This window comes from Tyto alba, unplaced genomic scaffold (genome assembly GCF_018691265.1).
Source record: "Tyto alba isolate M040663 unplaced genomic scaffold, T.alba_DEE_v4.0 Super-Scaffold_22, whole genome shotgun sequence".
Classification (NCBI taxonomy): Eukaryota; Metazoa; Chordata; class Aves; order Strigiformes; family Tytonidae; genus Tyto; species Tyto alba.
Window position 1 is genome coordinate 33,090,276 of NW_024881296.1, and position 19,405 is coordinate 33,109,680.

Sequence of the window (19,405 nt, forward strand, 5' to 3'; positions counted from 1 at the left end):
ATTTAACCATCACAAAATAAAGTTAAGTTTGACTGATTCTTTTGAATCTGTAAACATAATGCTGCTTCTCTGGTCTGATGGGAGTATGGGAGACCCTTCCTTGTGGCAGAGTGTTACCTTGTTTTCCTTCATTCCTGTGATGGATACGAGTAGTCTTAGCTTTGCAGTTCTCTCGTGAAAGTGGTTATTATTGATACTACATACAGTCTCCAGCTAAAATCAGGGTCTCTTTGCAGTAAGCTCTATGTAAAAAAAACAAAACCACCACCAAAACCCAATGAAAATCAAAACCAAAACCAAAAAAAAAACTAACGAAAACAGAGGCACTGAATCAAAGCTGGGCTTCCAAACACATAGAAACTCTGTGTTAGAGAGAGGATGTGAGTCCCTACATCTTGGTGTCAGCTCAGCACCTGAGACCAATTTTTGCTTGGAACACACTTCTCAAAGCTGTTCTTTGCTACAGATCTGCTTCCATTAGTCAACAACTGAGTTTGTAAAGTAAATCAAGCTAAGGAAGGGTCCACACACTGGCAATCAATACTAGCACATCCCTCAGATGGTTTTGGCCTGGGTTGGCTACCACTGCTTCAGTGCTTGGGCATGATTCAGGGTCTAGCTTGGGGCAGAGTTCATTCCTGATTGACAGTTTGGATGTGGTCATGCTTGTTTGGAAGGAAGCTTTAAGGAAGTTTAGCAGTATTGCCATTTTAGCTGAAAAGAGACCAAGTTGTGGAGTGCCAGTTGGCATCAGGTCCTGAGAACAGACCCTGACTGTTTCACTTACTAGTGTAAAAACTAAGCAAAGGGTCTCTGGCTTGGTATGGAGCCAGATGAGATGGCAAATGAGACACAGAACAGCAAGTCCAGTCCATTGCTGCCATGTGAATTCCTACTGCTGAGAATTACTGGCCAGGGGCAATTGGAAGTAGTGACAAAGCCAACACAACCGGCATGCCCAGTTGTCTGTGGGAGTAATGGATAGTGCCGTAACAGTGGCTCAGGTGCTGGATGGTAACTGGTTACCAGAGAAAATGGTTTGTGAGCATGAACTCACCGTGAGGCAGGCTGGAAATATGTATCTCTCTTGCTACAAACTTTAGGGTCCTACTTCCTTGAGATCTAAAGGAGAAAGTAGGCCTTTTATATCTCATTACCTAAGTAGGCAATGTTGGTAACGTCTTCAGTAAGGTCCTCAAAGTACCATACCACATTAACAAACGGAGGAAAGTTTGGGAAATCCAGAATTGCTTCTTTTATATTTAGTCATCTCCTAATCTTTTTTTGGCACTGTGCTGTTTGTAAACCTGAGAAGTTTATAGATTTTCTAAGAAAAGATACAAAGTTTTGTAGGAGTCTGTAATGGTCCTCAATCGCAGAATACAAGTTTTTATCTTTGCACTTCCCAGTTTCAGTATTTATTTACTGGCATGGATGTTCAAGTGTCCAAATACGCAATTTAAACATAGAGGTACCAACTTGATTACTCAAATGAAAGAAAAAGTTGCTAGGTAGCTTAAAAGTCCAAGTGTAAAAATGAGCTCCCTGGTTTAGCTGGCTTTTCCATAGATGTCATGCTGCCTTTCACAGTTGTATCTATACTTATATCCACAGACAGTATGTACTCCACATTGGTTTTTTTGTGGTTGTTTTCCTTAATATTTGTAAATAATATATTATGCTTTTTAAATTCCAACTATAATTTTATTTATGAACATTTTGTCATTTTTGGCAGTTCTCTGAAATTTTTTGTGAGACGCTGCTTATGGCTTGCTTAGTTTCTTAAAGAAAGAGAGTGCATGAAAGAGAGACCAAGTTTAACCCCTTTGTACTGCTTGAAGAGCATGAAAGGGAGTATAGAGGTAGAGGTAGGCCAGATTTCTCTAAATTTAGAGGAAATCCATAAGGCTTGGCAAAATTAATTTCTACTGGCTCGAAGGCTTCACAGAGGCAAAACAGAAACACTTACTAAGTGCTGAACCAGAGGTCGAGATAAATGTTTTTGTACAGAATCGATATACACCAAATGTTATAACCTTACTGGAAGTCTCACCAAGGCTTTGGTGAATAATAGTAATACATGATTTCTATCCCTTATACCACTGTGTTCAGTACGCTGCTTAACTGTGCCATTCCCTTCAAGAAGCACCTGGAAAAAACAGTATTTGCAATGTGCTGATACAGGTCAAAGCTGAGCTTGTTTCAGATCGAAAGGAAAATTACCACAGCTTTATGTCTGTGTAGTGCATGTGCTCACTGCTGTCTTCAGGGCTGTCTTTCTCAGAGTCTTAAACTGAACTCTTCAGCAATCCCAGATGAAACAGTTTTCTGTGTTTACATTCTCCGGTGCTGCTAGCAAGTCTACACTTAAAAAACCTGGGCACTATGTAGCTTAATATATTTATTAGTTATTCTGCACATAGAATTTCCGAGTGCATCTTTCAGATGCCTGCTTTCCTGATGACTCTTTGGCAGAGCCTCATGGCCCTAGGCAGTTTATCCTGGCTTTAGAGAGTAAAAAGAGAGTAGCACCATGGAGGTAAGTGCTGTCCTGTATTTCGGCTGGACTCAGGTGCCAGCATGAGGAAGGAGAACCTTCTCTTGTCATAGTTCAGATGGCTATTCTAGAGCATGTCATGGGCTCTCAGGGCATAACCTCAGTGCTGTTTCCAGTGTAAAAACAGGTGAAAGAGACTGACAAGACCTCAAATGGGAACATAGATAACAGAGCCATATGCAACAAAACTACCAGAGAGATCGCTATATTTACTATTCAGTACATCACTCATTACTTCTTCACAATGATGGTTCTGAGAACTTGGGTGGCTAGCATAATTCTTACAGAATCAGAAGAGCCAACTGAAGCAAGTATAGCATCTTTATGTGCTTCTATATATGCTTAATAAGTAGGTTCTGAGAGGGAGAAAATACTGTTTGATAACTAGTATGCTAATGGCACATAGTAGGATGCAAAAGATATAGTGTGATACTCTGGGATTTGATTAGACTGTAAGTCTTGGTCTTTTTCTTTCAAAGTTGTTGCTTAAGCCATCTTTCTGCCCCCCTGAAAAAGAGGCAATCCAACTTAAATGTTTTGTTGCAAATTCTTGATAATGTCTCTTGTGTTTGTCTCCAGTGCACTTAAAAGTAAAAAAAAATTATGCAGTATGGTGAGGCTATTGGTTGCAGAGTTGTGAATTTCTGAGTGGTCCATGTTGGTGTGTAGGAAACCAAGTAAAGGTGATCCTAGAGGAACGCAGAGACACTGTCCAAACATACAGGGATGGGATTAGAAAAGCCAAAACCCAGCTGGAGCTGAATTCTGGTGAGAGATGTCGAAGGTCAACAAGAAGGGCTTCTACAGGTATATCGGCAGCAAAATGAAGATGAGAGAAAATGTGTGCACACTGGTGAATGGTGCAGGGAATGTTCTTTGCATTAGCCTTTACTGGTAAGACCAGCCTTCAGGAATGTGAGGCCTCTGACATCAATAAGGAAGTCTGGAGCAAGAAAGATGGATGATGACCAAGTTAGGAAACATTTAAACAAACTAGGTGTGCACAAGTTCATGGGACATGATAGGATGCATCCATGAGTGCTGAGGGAGCTGATTGGTGTCATTGCAAGGCCACTCTTGATTATCTTTGAAAGATAGATCATGGTGATTAGGGCATATTCCTGAGGACTGAAAGAAAGCATATGTCACTTCAGTCTTCTGGAAGGGCAGGAAGAACGGTGTGGGGAAGTACAGGCTGGTCAGCCTCACCTCGATCCCTGGGAATGTGATGGAGAAATAGTTCTAGAAACTATTTCCAAACTTACTGGAGAAAATAAGATAATATGAAACAGTCAGCATGGATTTACGAAGAGGAAATTGTGCTTGACCAAACTGATAACTTTCTATAAAGAGATGACTAGCTTGGTGGATGAGAGTGCTGGCGGTCATTTATCTTGACTTTAGTAAGGCTTTTGATACAATCTTCCATAACATTCTCCTAGACAAGATGATGAAGTATGGGCTAGATAACTGGTCAGTGAGATTGATTGAAAACTGGCTGATGAACTACCAGGCTCAAATAGTTGTGATCAGCAGCACAAAGTCCATATGGAGGCTGATGACAAGTGGTGTGCCTGTCAGGGAACAGCAAGGGCCAGCTGCTCTGAGGAACTGGGAGCCAGGAGCCATGCATAATAACACAGCCCATAGGGCTGGGGCCCTGCAGACTATGGCCCAGTACCTGAGAGAAGTGACCTGAACTGGCTCAGGGAAAGCAGCTGGGATCAACCAAAAGTCCAGATCATCTGACAGGTTCGTGGTGACAAGGCAGGTCTGAGATCAAGCCACAAAGTCAATCCACAGATCCCGTGATCATGAGGTAAGTGATGAGGCAAGTGCAAGGCTAAGCCAGGAAATCAGGCTACAGATTGGGGTTAAGATAAAGAGCGTCCATGGCCATGCACAGCTATGACAGAGCTGGATACAGCTGCAACATAGTTCAGGAGGGGACTCAAGGCCCAGGTCTGATGGAAGCTCTTGGGTCCATGGGTAGGGGTGTGTGTGTAAGCCCTTGGTGAAGTTCATCAGGGTAATGAAGGCCTATTAACACATTCAGGTGTTTGGCAGGACCCCAGGAGTCAACACTTGGACAGTCATGTTTGATAGCTTCTTTATTGACCTGGGCGATAAGGCTGAGTGTACTCTCAGCAAGTTTGAATATGCTACAAAACCATGGAGTGGTTGATACATGCAGTCGTGTTACTGACATTCAGGGGGACTTCAGCAGGCTGGAGAAATGGACTGACAAGAATGTCATGAAGTTCAGCAAAGCAAAGTTCTGCAGCTGGGAAGGAACAACCACAGGCACTAGTACAGGTTGAGGGCAAATTGGCTGGAAAGCAGATTTTCAGAGAAGGACCTGGTGGACACCAAGTTGACCATGAGCCAGCAATGTGCCCTGGCAACAAAGAAGGTTAATGGTATCCTGGGCTGCATTAGGAGGTGTGTCACAAGCAGATTGAGGGAGGTGATCCTTCCCCTCTACTCAACACTGGAGTGCTGGGTCCAGTTCTTGGCTCCTCAGTACGAGAGAGACATGGACACACTGGAGGGAGTCCAACAAAGGGCCATGAAGGCAAGGGAGTGGAGCATGTATTGTATGAGGGGAGGCTGAAAGAGCTGGGACTGTTCAGCCTGGAGATGTTGGGGAGAAGCAAGGGCTGGCAGCTCCCTGTGGGATGGGTGGCTGAGTGGAAAACACAGCTGGCAGGACAGAGGTGCTGCCAACCAAGACTCAGTTTTGTGGTATCTCAGCAGGGTGAGCAGGGCAGACACAGAGATTAGGGCAAGGTTTGAACAAGAGTCCAGGTTACCAGGCAGGTTCAGGGTGATGAGGCAGGTCTGAAGTGAAGCCAAGAAAGCAATCTGCAGGTCAAGGCCAGATCAACAGGGTCCATGGCTGGGCACAAGCACGTCTGTGGTGAGCTGGAGACCAGTATTCCCCTCACATAGCTTAAGCATGACCTGAAGCCTCCTGGGCTGAGCTGAAATAGGGCTCCTGGCCCCATGTACGGGGTGTGTGGGAAGCCCCAGGGGAGGCTGGTCAGGGCCACTAAGTAAGGTCTGTGGGTGCCCTCAGGGCTCTGACAGAAGAAGGGTAGGGAACGCTGTGTGGGGTGAATTTTATCAATGCATATAAATACCTGATAGGAGGGTGTAAAGAAGGAGTCAAACTTTTCAGTGGTGTCCAGTGACAGGACAAAACCAAACTTTTTTTGTGAAAGTGGTCAAACACTGAACACATTGCCTGTAGAGGAAGGAGTCTCCATCCTTGGAGATATTCAAGAATCTCCAGGACATGGCCCTGAGAAGCCTGCTTTAGTTGCCTTCTGTGAGCAGGGGGACTGGACTAAATCTCCGGAGGTTCCTTTCAGCCTCAAATAGTCTGTGATTTTTCTCAACTCTGTGGTCTCTACTTGTTAATAATAAGCAGAATCTAATTTTTCATTTTGCAGCAGAGCATACAGGGGTTAGAAAGGTCACTTCTGGAAGGGGAGAAAGGAAATGGTTTCCAGGTTATTTCTGTTAAACAAGGGAGAGTTCTGGGTCTGTGCAAGCTGTCTGCCTTCTCAGGCAAAACACAGCGACTGAACAGGTCAGAGGCAGGTACATGCCATCAAGCAGGGCATTTTTCATGATGCACTGATATGCACAGAGTTTTGAGTAATAAGTTGTGTTTGTGCAATACAGCTGTATGTGTGTGTGTGTGTCTGAGTGCAAAGTACTAAACCTTCCATTAGCCAGATACCTCACATGCAGTAAGGGGAGTGATGTACAAAGAACAAAGTATAACAAAGAAGGTATTAAACATGGTACAGTGGTGGGGAATACTGCCGAACAAATGGCTTCTCCGGCCAGGCTGGACAGGAATAGAGACTATGTGATTGTGCAAGACAGCCAGCTGATTCTTCATTGACTGCCAGTGTGTTGGTTGTGCTCTACCTCCGAACCACCCTGTAAGTACTACACTCTCTGCAGAGAGCAGAATGGCATGGTTTAGGCCCTCTTCTTTTAGACCCCGTCATTTGCACGCATTTATAGACATATTCTATGGTGTATGTCACTGCATATTAGAGACGGGTCGCTTGACAGGGAAAACACTCAGCTGTAGGGTGTGCTGGGCTCTGGGATCAACCCAGCTATTCTTCTGAATTGCATGGAATCAGTACTAGCTGGGAACAAGAACACCAGGCTTTTGGTGTTTGTTTACTACAACCTGCAGGTTTATTTTTCGCTTACCACAGTGTTCATAATATCAAAAAATGTAACCCCCTGGCATTTTAACAGATTCAGGTTTTGATAAAGCTCAATAGGTAGGCATTGCGAGCACTTCATTTCTTATTTTGAAGCAAAGGCAGTGGATTAACCTTTTAGATGTGCAGATGTGCTTTTCTGAAGTGTTCGTTTCTGCTGAGATGTTTTGACATGTTATATGAGTTATCTTTTTTTCTTCCCATTGCTGGTATTAACAACGGCATATATCGAGATCTGTAGAATGAAACCTGTGGTTATCAATTCCGTTTTGCTTTGTCTGATCCCAGTTGTATGATTGTGTTAATTGACTGGCTGTCTGAGCAATGAATCCAGGTTAGGATAATAACTAAGCTCTTTGTTTAGGTCTCAGATGAGTACTTGCACTTAGAAGGTATTTGCCATGCATCTGTTTCCATCAGTGTGTGTATAATGAGAGGCTTCTACATCCCTGTAAAGCATGACTGATGACGACATCCAACTGGCCTAATTACCAAGAGTGTTTTATATTATAGGCTTGTCTGAATTATTCTAATTTTTACAGATGCTAGTAGTTTAGGTCTTTGATTAAATGATTAATTAGAAGCACCAGTAACAGTGCTCCAGAAAGAGTTTTGAACTGGAACATTGCCTTGGTGGTACACATAGATATACTCAGAGGTTCATTTTCCTTGTGGTGTGGTTCTAGGAGTATTGTTGCTGAGTCCCCAAACTTTGGTCAGGTTTCATGCATTCAGAAATTATGAGGCCAAATCTGTATTATATGACCAACCAGTCTGGCCTCCTGAATAACATGAATCGTAAGATACCCCCAGCTATTTTATTTAAATGGATGCCTACTTTTCAGAAAAGGATGCTGGTCTGTGTTAAAAATTGACAGCTGAGAACTATCTACCACAACTCTTCCTCAGCTGTCCCAGGAACAGTTAAATATTTGCACCTCCCTTCCATCTGAATTTGCTGAAAGCCAGTTACTATCCAGGAAATATGTGTTATTACTACCACGCTAAATTCAAGAGTCCAGTATCAATGCTTTGATGGTGTGATTTTTGGTGTGTTTTTTTATTGTTTGTGGTGTTTTTTCATTGTTTTTGTTTGTTTGTTTGTTTGTTTGTTTGTTTTAATCTTAATGCTTAGGGTTGATCTCATTTAGCCATCTAAAAAGTAAGCATTTAACCTAAGTTAGGAATTTGACTTCCCTTAAAGGAGAAAGATGGGCACTACTTGGAAGTGATTCATTCCACTTGTCTGAGGGTGGTTTGACTCTGAGGAGAGACACATCCCTTTCTAGTTATTGCACAGTGAATCTCAATTTTGACATCTACATCCTAGGACTAACTTAAGCCTTTTTGGTCACAAAATTATACTTGGACATTATTTCAGCTGATCATACTCTATGACTCTGCAGTGTTTTTCAGAGATGCGGCTTTTCAAGAGATCTTCTATATTCTCTAGGCTGCTTTCTTATTGTCTTAGCATAGCTTTCACTCCTTGTTCTTACATGTGTATCTTCATATTTAGTCATATTAAAACAGATATTATTTGGTTGCACCAAAGTTTGTATCAGTGACCATCCTTTCCAGTATTTAACACTTCTCCAACCTTTACTCTATCTGCAGTCTATATCCAATAATATTTTATGTTTATTCCAAGCAGCAGCAAAAAATGTTAATTAGTGTAGGACCAAGAATTGATTCTTGTGTAACCCCATTAGGACTGCTGTGGCATTCATTCTCAGGTGATTTGCTGGTTCAGTGACATTTATGATAAATGCCGAAGAGTCGGATGTTTGTTCATGATAGCTAGTTAAAAATGCATCCCAGTGCTCAAATATTTATAATGAGCTGATGGCTGTCAATCTTCATTTCAGAATGAGATTTTCATATTTCTGGCAAAGGGAACCTTTAAATAACAGTCTTAAGTCAACCTCTACATCAAAGTTTTGAGTCAGCCTAAAAGCCACAGCCCCTTCCATTGCTGGGACTAAGCATTTCCCTTAAGAACCTGAGTAAGTTTCATTTAGGGGAAAGAGTCATCCTTTAGGAGGATGAGGCATGAGGATCAGTCACAGGTCTTCTGAGCCTTTTGCAGTCAGTGAAGCCTCTGGACTCTGCTTCAGCCAGTGCTGCAATATTCTCCTTCCCTTCACCTCCATCTTCACATAGTCAAAATACCAGAAAAAGCACTGTGTGCAGGCTTACAGGAGAACAGACTGGTACCAGAGTGAGAAAGGTAGGTGTGGGGATGTCCAGACTTCTAAAATGCCTTCCTTCCATTTTAGCTTCTAGCCTCCATGGTTTATTTTCCAGAGCACCTTCTTTACGTGAGCTGCTCAATAACTCTAGATTTAATTTGTGGCAGGATCACACTGGCATAACTTCAGAGCACTGCAGGGTCTGATCCTTTGTTTTCAATGACCGAAGTTCCCAAACACCTTTGAAACTTCCCCATATGTTGTATTACAGAAAATTAGCTTTACAGTAGAACATTCCCAAGCAAACACAGAGAAAAGAAGAGACAAAGAGTAACAGAAGACCCCTCCTTATAGGTAGAGGACAGAGTGGTGATTACTGACATGTAAGAAATCGATTTCTTTGCCCTATTAACAGAAAATCTGCTTGCTGATCAGGCTTTTAGACCAAGCGCAGATTTCAGATTTTTTTTATACCTGAATTCATCTTAAATCTTTGCATCCTCTCAAATGAACTCTAAAATCTGATTTCTTGGTGAGATGTCCCTGTAACTGGAGGTGGTGTCCAAGGTGCACAGTCTTGTAGGGTGAGCAGCAAAGCTCCTTACTCTGCTGTGTGCCTACAAACCTACACAGATGTGCATGTTCTTGATGCCATCCTACCCTGTGAACCCAGGTAAGGGACTGTTCGAGCTGTCTGTGCATTTAATACAACTCTTCAGTATGAGATAACCTTGAACACAAATGTACACGTGATCAGCCTACAACTCTGCAGAACTGGCTTATGTATACATTTCCAGCAAGCAGTGTAGAGTTGCACATCGTGTGCTGAATCATTCTTATTTTCCCTCTCATTACTTCTAATTTTCAGACTAACCTTTTTTGTTGAGATATGGTAACTACACTTTGGTTTTTATATATATATATGCAGTTTTGTAACCAAGGCAATGAACCTAATCTGGTTGCTTGCACTTTCCCATTCTCGTGAAAATTTCTTTGGAATCTCTTCTGAGATATTCTTCTAAGATGACTGAAAAACTCTATATGTGATAATAGGTGTAAGAAAGAAAAATTTTTAGATTTGGCAAAATCTCATATGTATTTAATTCATAATTGCCATATCCGTGTTTGTGACTGTGATTATTGCTATAGTTACATGGTGGTGTTTTGAACTATGTTGACTTACTGTCTGTCATACTGGCAGTCCCAGATAAAGGCTGGGACAGTGCATTGTACTAGGCATTGTGCAAACCCTGACAAAAAGACTGACTCTTCTCCCAAAAAAGACAAATTGCTGAGCTGACAAATAAACAGCAATTTAGGAAGCCCTAGGAAATAGGTTTAACTAGCATCACTATGCGACAAAATACCTTATTCCTGCATTTTCACTACAAAATGTGGATGGTGTTCTGAGATTTGCTTTAGCATTTCAGGATTAGGGAGCCAAGTGTAAGCTGACTCTGATCTCTGCATCTGTAATAAGGCCTAGTTGGAAAGGGCTGGGGAACTAAGCATGTCTAATTCTTCCAACTTTTGAGAGGTTCAAATGGCAGGAGACCTCTTCCTCTTCAGAGAAGCTGCTTCCACTATTTTATGATATCCTGGTGGATGAAGGAGTGTGTAATCACAGAAAGCAAAGCATCAGAGTTTGGCCAGCTATTTGACCAGGTCATATAAAGAGCTTTGAAAAAGCAGCTTTCATCTAGTACTGCTCAGGATTATTTTCAAATAAGAAAAAGCAGGAAGCAAGTGTAATGAAAGCATAAATGTGCTGCTTCATTTTATGCATTGCAAAGAATGTTTTTATCTAGTTATATCACTGAATTATCATTATTTGCTCTAGCAATGTGGTTTTGGTTCAAAATGCAAGATTTCTCTAGGTAAAGTGCAGATATTGTATATCTTTTTCTCTCCTTTTTTTTTTTTTTTGTTCCATTTAATTGGAAAATGAATAATGGTAAAGGATCTGAAAATGATAACTGAAATGACTCCTAAATAAATGCAAATGAAATAATACAAATATTGGATGTCAGATCCTCTTTTCTCTTCTGCAATATGAAGACATTTAAAAGACTACATGAGAACTATTTTTCTCTCCATGGTGAAGTAGTAAAGATTGCTTTCATTTCATATCGTTCCTCAGCAGTGCTTTCAAATATGCGAGTTGTAATATGAGGAGATCGTTGCCAGAGCTAGTAGGGATATACTTCATGGACAGGGGTGCTGTGCTTCTCTGCATTTCACTTATCCCCTGCTTTTTTTTCCTGCCTTAATTTTGCAGACAAGTAGAATACTGAAATACATCAGGACTCCTCCTGCCCTTGAAGGGGAGTGGAAGGAGTAAAGGTTTGTATCATTCTACGTATTTGTGCCAATGACAGACAAAGCCAGTGTCTCTAGTTGGTTGCTGGCAAATTGCACTGATAGAGTTGCAGAATAAGGGAGACATTTGAAAAACAAAGATTTTTTTTGGAGGAGAATACGCATTTTCAATTTGCCAAAATTGATAGTGTCCATTTAATTTTTTGCTACATATTCTAATACATTGAATTAGAGTTCATGGCAGTAAACTAAAAAAAAAATAATCTGTCTTACGTCTGTTTTGATCCAGCTCCATGAGCTACCTGATCTTACTGACTGAAAGGAAAATGCAGAATCTTAGGGCAAATTCCTATTTCCCTGGTCATAATCACTCTGTGCCAGACAGAGGCAAGGTTGTGCAGCCCAAAAGTTGTTCAATATTCATCAGCTTTTCAAGATTGTAAAGATGCTGTTAGGTTTGCACCGATTTTTGCAAGCTCTACAGACCTGGCACAGCCTTTGGGAGGCAGCTAACTGTAACCACATACAGTATAGTTGTGTGCAGGTGAGAAGGTTCAGTTGTAGCTGTGGAGATTTGAGAAGGTGCATGCTCTTTGCCTTAGCCTGCTCTGTGATGAGGGATAAGGGCAGTTTTGTGGTCTCTGTGCACCCTTAAATCCCTTTATATGTCAGGAATCCCTCCTGTGGTTGCCTACATAGATTTTTAGATCATATATCCCCAGATCAGTCTTGAAATAATCAAACCCAAGTGTCTTGAAAAATCTTGCTATATTTTGTTTAGGCCTTCTTTATTAATTGTTGAGAGATTTACTGTAGCTTAGGATCAGGTAGCAAGAATTTGAATTAATTTTACAGCTTTCCTACTCAGTGGAGTGTGATGCTATTATTTCTGCATTGTGTTACTCTCAGAGTAGATTTCAGGTTTTTCCACACCTGAGAAGCACTGAGCATCACAGGTGATGTTAGGACTGCACACTTGGCTTTCAGTTTAGGGATGGCAAGAGAAGGATTGTACCATCTGGTCTGGAGAAGTGCTTGGCATCTCTGGCAAGGCATTAGATAAACTCCAGCAAAGTTCACTAGAGAATTGATGCTGCTGAACATCACAACAGAATTGCCCATTGCATGTGATCTGGTGTGCAGATAATATGAACGTTATCTGTGCTCTTACCTAGACCGTGGAAACTTCTCAACATTGCCAGAACACACATGGAGCCCCACGTGTGCTGGCTACAGTGAATGCTAGAATAGTCAGGTCAGACCTGCTGTTACTTCCTAGTGTTTCAGAGGTAAGCAGAGATTATACAATATAATGATACATGCCCCAGTTGCTGGTCGTCTTATCCCCAGTGCTGTTGAAATATTTCATTATTACTTGAACAGTTTAGCACAGTCCCCATTTTAGAAACAGTACTGTATGCATTTTTTGCTTATTCTTTTCTCCTGCAGATGGGTAACTTGGTTCAAGGTTATTAAAACTGTAACACTGCCTGGTAAGCGTTACTGACCAGATAGTGCAAAAGCGGTTCTATGTTTCTTACTTTACCTTTGTCATTTTTTTAACTCATAATCATTAGAGTGAACTGAATATGATTTTTAAAACTATATGGAAGAAAAATTATCTGATCCCCAAATTTATCTTTCACAACAAACTCTCAAAATCAATTCTAGAATACGGGGAGCAGATTTTTTTGCTACAGTTGAGAAAACAGCAGAGGTGGCTTTTAGTGGCACTACAGTATGCTTTGTGGTACACTGTGACATGGGAGAAGGATCAACAGGTGGTGAATTGTATTAAAGGGTGATCTAACACAAAAATTTTTGAACAGATTTTGAGTAAGAAAGTGGTTGATTCACTCACCCTGTTTAACATTTGTTAGTATGTCAAAACAAGCAACATGCAGACAGTTTTAATAGTGTCCAGTTGCAGGGATGATATGAAGATTCACTTGCAGGATCCTGTCTGGGTTGCTATTTTTGATTTTGTCATACATTTATTTGATCTTTTTTTTTCTCCTTTTTCCATTTCCATTCATTAGCAGCAATAAATTGTTTAATGTTGAAAATCGGATTGGAAGAGTGGACTAGTGCAAGGTTTGAGAGAAATGATAGAATGAGTAGCCACTGTAAATTGTGAAATGTACCTCTGAAAAAACTCTCCAAAAATTATTATTTATAGCAGGATATACTGCTTGATATGTGTCATTCTTTGTTCAGTATGATGTTATGAGGCACTGTGATTTTGCAGATGTCATCTGTCAGCTGAGATGCGCAAGCAAGATTTTAACCTCTAGTGATCAGAAGTTGTCTCATGGTGGTTTTCACAAGAAAAGAGATCATACCAGTTCCAGCTGGGCCTAATCCACTTACCCAAATCATCCTGCTAATTGAATTGTGCATGTTCTTCATTGCTTTCTGCTATAAAATTTTGTTGCTAAACACCATCATTTCATTGGTGATTAATGCAAGCTCCATGGATAGCTTCTTGTAATTCAAGTAGAGAAGAATAGAAAGTAGTGCCTAGTCATTACGTAGCCACAGCCATTGTTGTAATTAAAATGTTGCTACCCTACCAAAAGGAACGCTAAAGATGTATAGAGAAAGGAGAAAAACACATTTTTCATTTTATGTCAAACCTAGTAAAATACTTTTTGCTCTCTGTAGTTTTTTGGTTGTTTTTTTTTTTTTTTTTTGTCATAGAAAACTTTATATATCTCTTACCCTCTGACAAGTTGTAGGGTACACAAGAAGTTGCAGCTCAGCATTTCAAAACCTCATTATATCTGGTGAGATGCTGAGCTCAGCAGGGTGAATAGAAGGCATTTAGGTAATCAAACAGAAATATAGTTCAACTACCCCTTAATTATTTTATCAGTGGGTGGTATTGGCAAGAATCTTGAGCAAGGAGAAGTTTATAGTGCTAACTGATTTGAAAAGGGTTTTTTCAAAGTGATGATACATAGTGGTATAATTAATGGTAATACAGAGGAGGAAGCTGCTCCTCTGAAAGTTTAACACTTTATAAATTTTCCAATTCAAAAAGAAAAACAACAAACAAACCTCCACCTGCATATACTATTTTTGCAATAGGATAACTGATGGGTGACCCTGAAGAAAAATAATTTTGTTTGTAGACAGGATCCTAAAGTTGCTGGTTTTATATTTAAAAGGAGAAAGTATGTTAATTTAACTATTTTTTGTGTCTTTTTTGGATTCCTTTAGAAGACTGTGATTCACAGCTATCCAGCTATCCAACTATCACAGCTGATGATCTTTGGTTTTATTGTTTTGTCTATGGAGAGCATTCAGTGTTTCCGCAAGAGACATAAAAACTTTAATTCTGGTTCTTGGTGGACCCATCTGTGAATTTTAGTTCTGATTCTGAATCTGAGATCATTTTTCTTAATTCTTGCATAACTCTGTAGTAAATTTGAGCAAAAGGCCTCATGAGAAATCATCTCTTGTGGTTGCTCAGACTTAAATGTGAGTCGTTTCTATGGCATTGACTGTTCCTTTGGAGCGAGCAGTCCACAAGCTTAGTATTTGTTATGGGCATGATCTGCATAAGAAAGAAAACAATTGGTACCAGCAGGTGAATAATGTTGTAGTGCTAACTGATTTGAAAAGGGTTTTTTCAAAGTGATAACCCATAGTGGTATTATTATGGTACACAGGACTGCTATGTACAGCATACTCACCCACTGTACTCTCTTCCTGGAGTATGAACATATTTTAATTCCCGCTGTACGGAACTGGATAGCTTTTGGATACAGCTGGATTCTCTCCCAGCTGCTGTGGCAAAATTCATGTTTCTCAGGGGCACAAAGGATCCTTCTACCAGAGAATAATCTCACAGGGGGATGGTGTTTTTACCTGGGGAGCATAAAAACTGGGAATAGTGCAAGTGGGATGTTACGTATTAACATGTTCTCTCACTCGCTTTCCTCTCTCCTGCTGTTTTCCTGATGGTGTGTATATTGAGTGCTGACAGGGGGATGGTTGCAGTTGTTTTCCACTGCTACCACTTGCCCACTAATGAACTTCCTACCATCAGCAATTACAAGGTTTTTGTTGGAAATACTAGTACGCTTTGATCCCAGTGCATCCTGCTCTAAAAGCAGGAGTTTCTTTTCTACTCACTTTGGCTACATAGCAGATGAGAAGACACCAAAGAAACTTGATCATATAGTGGTGCATAGGTGTGTTTGTGTGGTGCTGCCCTTAAGCTGAGATACTTTGTTTCTCACTAGGACTCTGTAGTCCAAGCAGTTTTAAATTGTATTTACTTGAATATGCTCTGAAAACCGAACAAACCTAGTGACCAGATCTGTGTGTGAATTTGTCTGCACAGAGTTTGTCTGCAGTGTACACCTACAGAGGTGCGAGCGCCATACACTGCAAGCTCAAAGCCGGCGGGTGGGACAGAGAGAAAGGTGTGCATGTAGGTGTACACTCAAGTCTGCTGATGGCATCTCAGTGACACTGTTTTATGTAGCTTGCCTACACAAAGGCTAAGGGTACACGTCTGGCTACACGCACCTCTAAGTGCCTTGGCCCCGTTAGGGTTAATGTCAAATGGGCAGGCTGGGTTTCACTGCTTGCCTCAGCTTTCCCATCTGTAAGTTACCACTGGGGACACCTGCTTTCTTACCTGTCTTGTCATGTGTTAAACAGTCATTATGCACTAGTCTTAAAATGTGTTGAATAAAAAAGGTGGTTAAACCAATATTTTACTTGTATAACATTGCTGTGTCATTTTGGGGCAGCTCTGTCTCCCCTCTGTATTTGGTACCTCAAGGATTACAAGAAATTAAGTCTTTTATAGTTGCATTTGACTTGCTATGTTTTAAAATGAATGAAATATGAATTATATTACCTCCTTAGTGAAATATTCAGTGCATCTCATTTTGTTGTTGCTGCAGCAATCACTGAAAAGAAGAGGGAGCAAAGACCTACCGAAATCAGAAAAAAAGTCACAGCAGACACCGACAGAGGTATGTTGTAATAATTGTAGCCTGGATTCTCCTGTGGAGGATTCAGGAACACTATGGAAATTATGTACGTGATTTGTAGATTTGCACTTCGCTTGCTTGTTTGCTTTGCTCTTTGTTTTCCTGTATGCTGTGAAACTGAGAGCTCTTACCCCAGACCTGCAGTAAGACAACGCTATGTCAAGGACCACCTAAACAAACTGCTGCTGATGCAACAGAACCCACCAGCTTTCACATACTCTGTATTTTAGGCAAAATAAGTAAATGGGAGCACGGGTGAGACAAGATTATAGACCCTTTGTGTGCAGACTGTAAAGTCTATTACAGTGTTAAAAGCCTCGAAACTGTAAGGATTTTTTTACAAGGTCCCCCTGCCCCCACAGTGTATTTTCTGGGGACTGCGCAAACTTTAGTCACAAGTAAAACAGTCTTTTCCTCTCTCTTAAATGTATGTTTTTATTTCCCTCTCTTTAATTTATTGATCCGTGAAAAAATGATTGCAGGAAAATCTCTTAGTATCAAAAGCTACGTACCTGTGATTGTTAATCTCGTAATTTAAGACCATCCACTGGAGGTCTCCTGTTTTATATCAAGTTTCTTCAAATACTACTTTTTATTTTTTCTAAGGAGGACAACGAAGACCTGAAATGCCAGCTACAGTTTGTCAAAGAAGAAGCAGCCTTGATGAGGAAGAAAATGGCTAAGATTGATAAAGAGAAAGACAGATTTGAACATGAGCTGCAAAAGTATAGATCATTTTATGGGGATTTGGACAGCCCCTTGCCAAAAGGTGAAGCAGGTGGGCCACCTACCACAAGAGAAGCTGAACTCAAGCTTCGATTGAGACTTGTAGAGGAGGAAGCTAACATTCTTGGGAGGAAAATAGTGGAATTAGAAGTAGAAAATAGAGGACTGAAAGCAGAGCTTGATGATTTAAGAGGAGACGATTTCTCAGGGACAGCTAATCCACTCCTGGGAGAGCAGAGTGAATCCATTTCAGAATTACGGCAGCATTTGCAGCTAGTAGAAGATGAAACAGAATTGCTGAGGAGAAATTTAGCTGATTTGGAAGAACAAAACAAGCGCATAACAGCTGAGCTGAACAAATACAAGTACAAGTCCGGGGCCCATGAGAGCTCTAGGCACCATGATAATGCCAAGACAGAAGCCTTACAGGAGGAGCTAAAAGCTGCACGAATGCAGATCAATGAGCTGAGTGGCAAAGTCATGCAACTCCAGTATGAGAACAGAGTCTTAATGTCCAACATGCAGCGCTACGACTTGGCCTCTCATCTTGGGATCCGTGGCAGTCCCAGAGACAGTGATGCTGAAAGCGATGCAGGAAAAAAGGAGAGCGATGATGATTCCCGCCCCCCTCACCGCAAAAGGGAAGGCCCCATTGGTGGGGAAAGCGACTCCGAAGAGGTACGCAACATTCGGTGCCTGACACCCACGAGGTCTTTTTATCCAACACCATCAGGGTGGCAGAAAAGCTTCACTGACAGGCAGCAGATGAAGGACATTCGCTCGGAAGCTGAGCGGCTGGGCAAGACAATAGATCGCTTAATTTCTGACACGAGCACCATCATAACAGAGGCGAGAATCTATGTAGCTAACGGGGACCTCTTTGGACTGATGGATGAGGAAGACGATGGCAGCAGAATACGCGAGCATGAGCTTCTTTACCGGATCAACGCACAGATGAAGGCCTTCAGGAAAGAGCTCCAGGCTTTCATCGACAGACTCGAAGTTCCAAAGTCTTCGGATGATCGAAGTGCAGATGAACCTTTGTCAGTGAGTCAGGTAGACTTTTACTTATTACGGCCTACAGGTAAAAAGGCTCTGCTGAGTGAATTAAACCTCAAATTCGATGATTGGCACATGAAAAGTCTTTATTCTAGACAGTGGACAGAGATCGCTGTTTCTTAAATCATTTCAAATCCTCATTTGGCCATATGAAACCTTGTTCTACCAATGGGGCTGTTTGTGAACAGTGAATAAGTCTGGTCTCCTGAAAATTTAAAAGAATTATGCTCTAGGAGGTGGAAGATTTTACTCCTTTCTGTCTTTGCAGCTACATTTGCCAGAGTTGTGCCTTCATCACCCGTAAAGGCAGTTCAGACGGCATTTTTGGCACACAAATTACCATGATTGTTTTCTTAGTGGTTGGGTTCCTGTTAAATGAATAGAAAGAAAATCTTACTAATTTTAAACAGGAGGAAACATAAAATTTCCAAAATTATAGAGAAGATGACAAACCACAGAGAAAAATAAAACATGTGAAATCTCCTTTACAGAGTCACAGAGCCACATGGTAGTGTGGATACGGGAATTGCTGTAACTGATTGTATCTTGTTGAAGGCCTTTGGGTCACTGCTTAAATGCAGCAGTGAGGGGTATCTTTTCCGTAGTTCATTTTTATGCAGAATTGTTCCAGAGGTGTTTTGGGGAGCAAATTCCGTGCTGACTCAAGATCTTTTGCCATGAAAAATGAAAATTACCTACCCTTACCTTATCGTACATTTGCTATAGTTGACAAATCTTGTTACTGCTCGTGGTATTATCCAATATTTTAGTAAGTCTCTTGCAGTGTTAATTTACTTTGTGCTGTCCTACTAGTTTACAGTCTAAGTAGTTGCGAGGTGAAGCTGAAAGCTATTATGTCTTATTGCTATGCTGACTAATTAGCCTTTTGTTTCCTTGTATCAGAAAGTCACAGACGCAGTGAGTTTAAAGCTAATCACTTACTATACATGTATTGCATGAAATCCAACAGAAACGGCATTTAGCATGCTCACTTTCTGACCTACCAATAGCTCTGAGCTTGTAGAGCTCCCATTAGCTTAAAGGCAGAGCGCTGCATGGACTTATACAAATTTAAAGCAAACTCCATTCATATTTTCTCTAAACAAATAACAGCAATAGTTAAATTGGACATTTCAGGACTTGACCATGCAGAACTCCTACTGAAGTCAATGGGAGATGGACACTTGGTCCCTCCACAAGCATAGTCTGATTCACTATTTATTTTGTTGAAACTTTGGACTTGCTATTCCATTAATTGACTGTTCTCTCTGTCTTTGTATTTACTTT

The 19,405-nt window shown here is 41.0% G+C and overlaps 1 protein-coding gene across 4 annotated transcripts in view; it reads left to right on the forward strand.

The window, feature by feature from the left end:
- The window catches only part of SOGA3 (SOGA family member 3), a 32,379-nt gene that overhangs the window by 12,633 nt on the left and 341 nt on the right, over positions 1 to 19,405 (forward strand). Inside the window, exons 4-6 of one of the 4 annotated variants that reach the window (XM_032998059.2) lie at positions 16,244 to 16,315; positions 16,940 to 18,106; positions 19,022 to 19,036. In XM_032998059.2, coding sequence (XP_032853950.2) covers positions 16,244 to 16,315; positions 16,940 to 18,106; positions 19,022 to 19,036 — 1,254 coding nt within the window. Of the gene's footprint in view, positions 1 to 16,243; positions 16,316 to 16,939; positions 18,116 to 19,021; position 19,405 lie in introns of those variants that run through there. The other 3 variants (XM_042795813.1, XM_032998060.2, XM_032998061.2) reach the window with 3 other exon arrangements.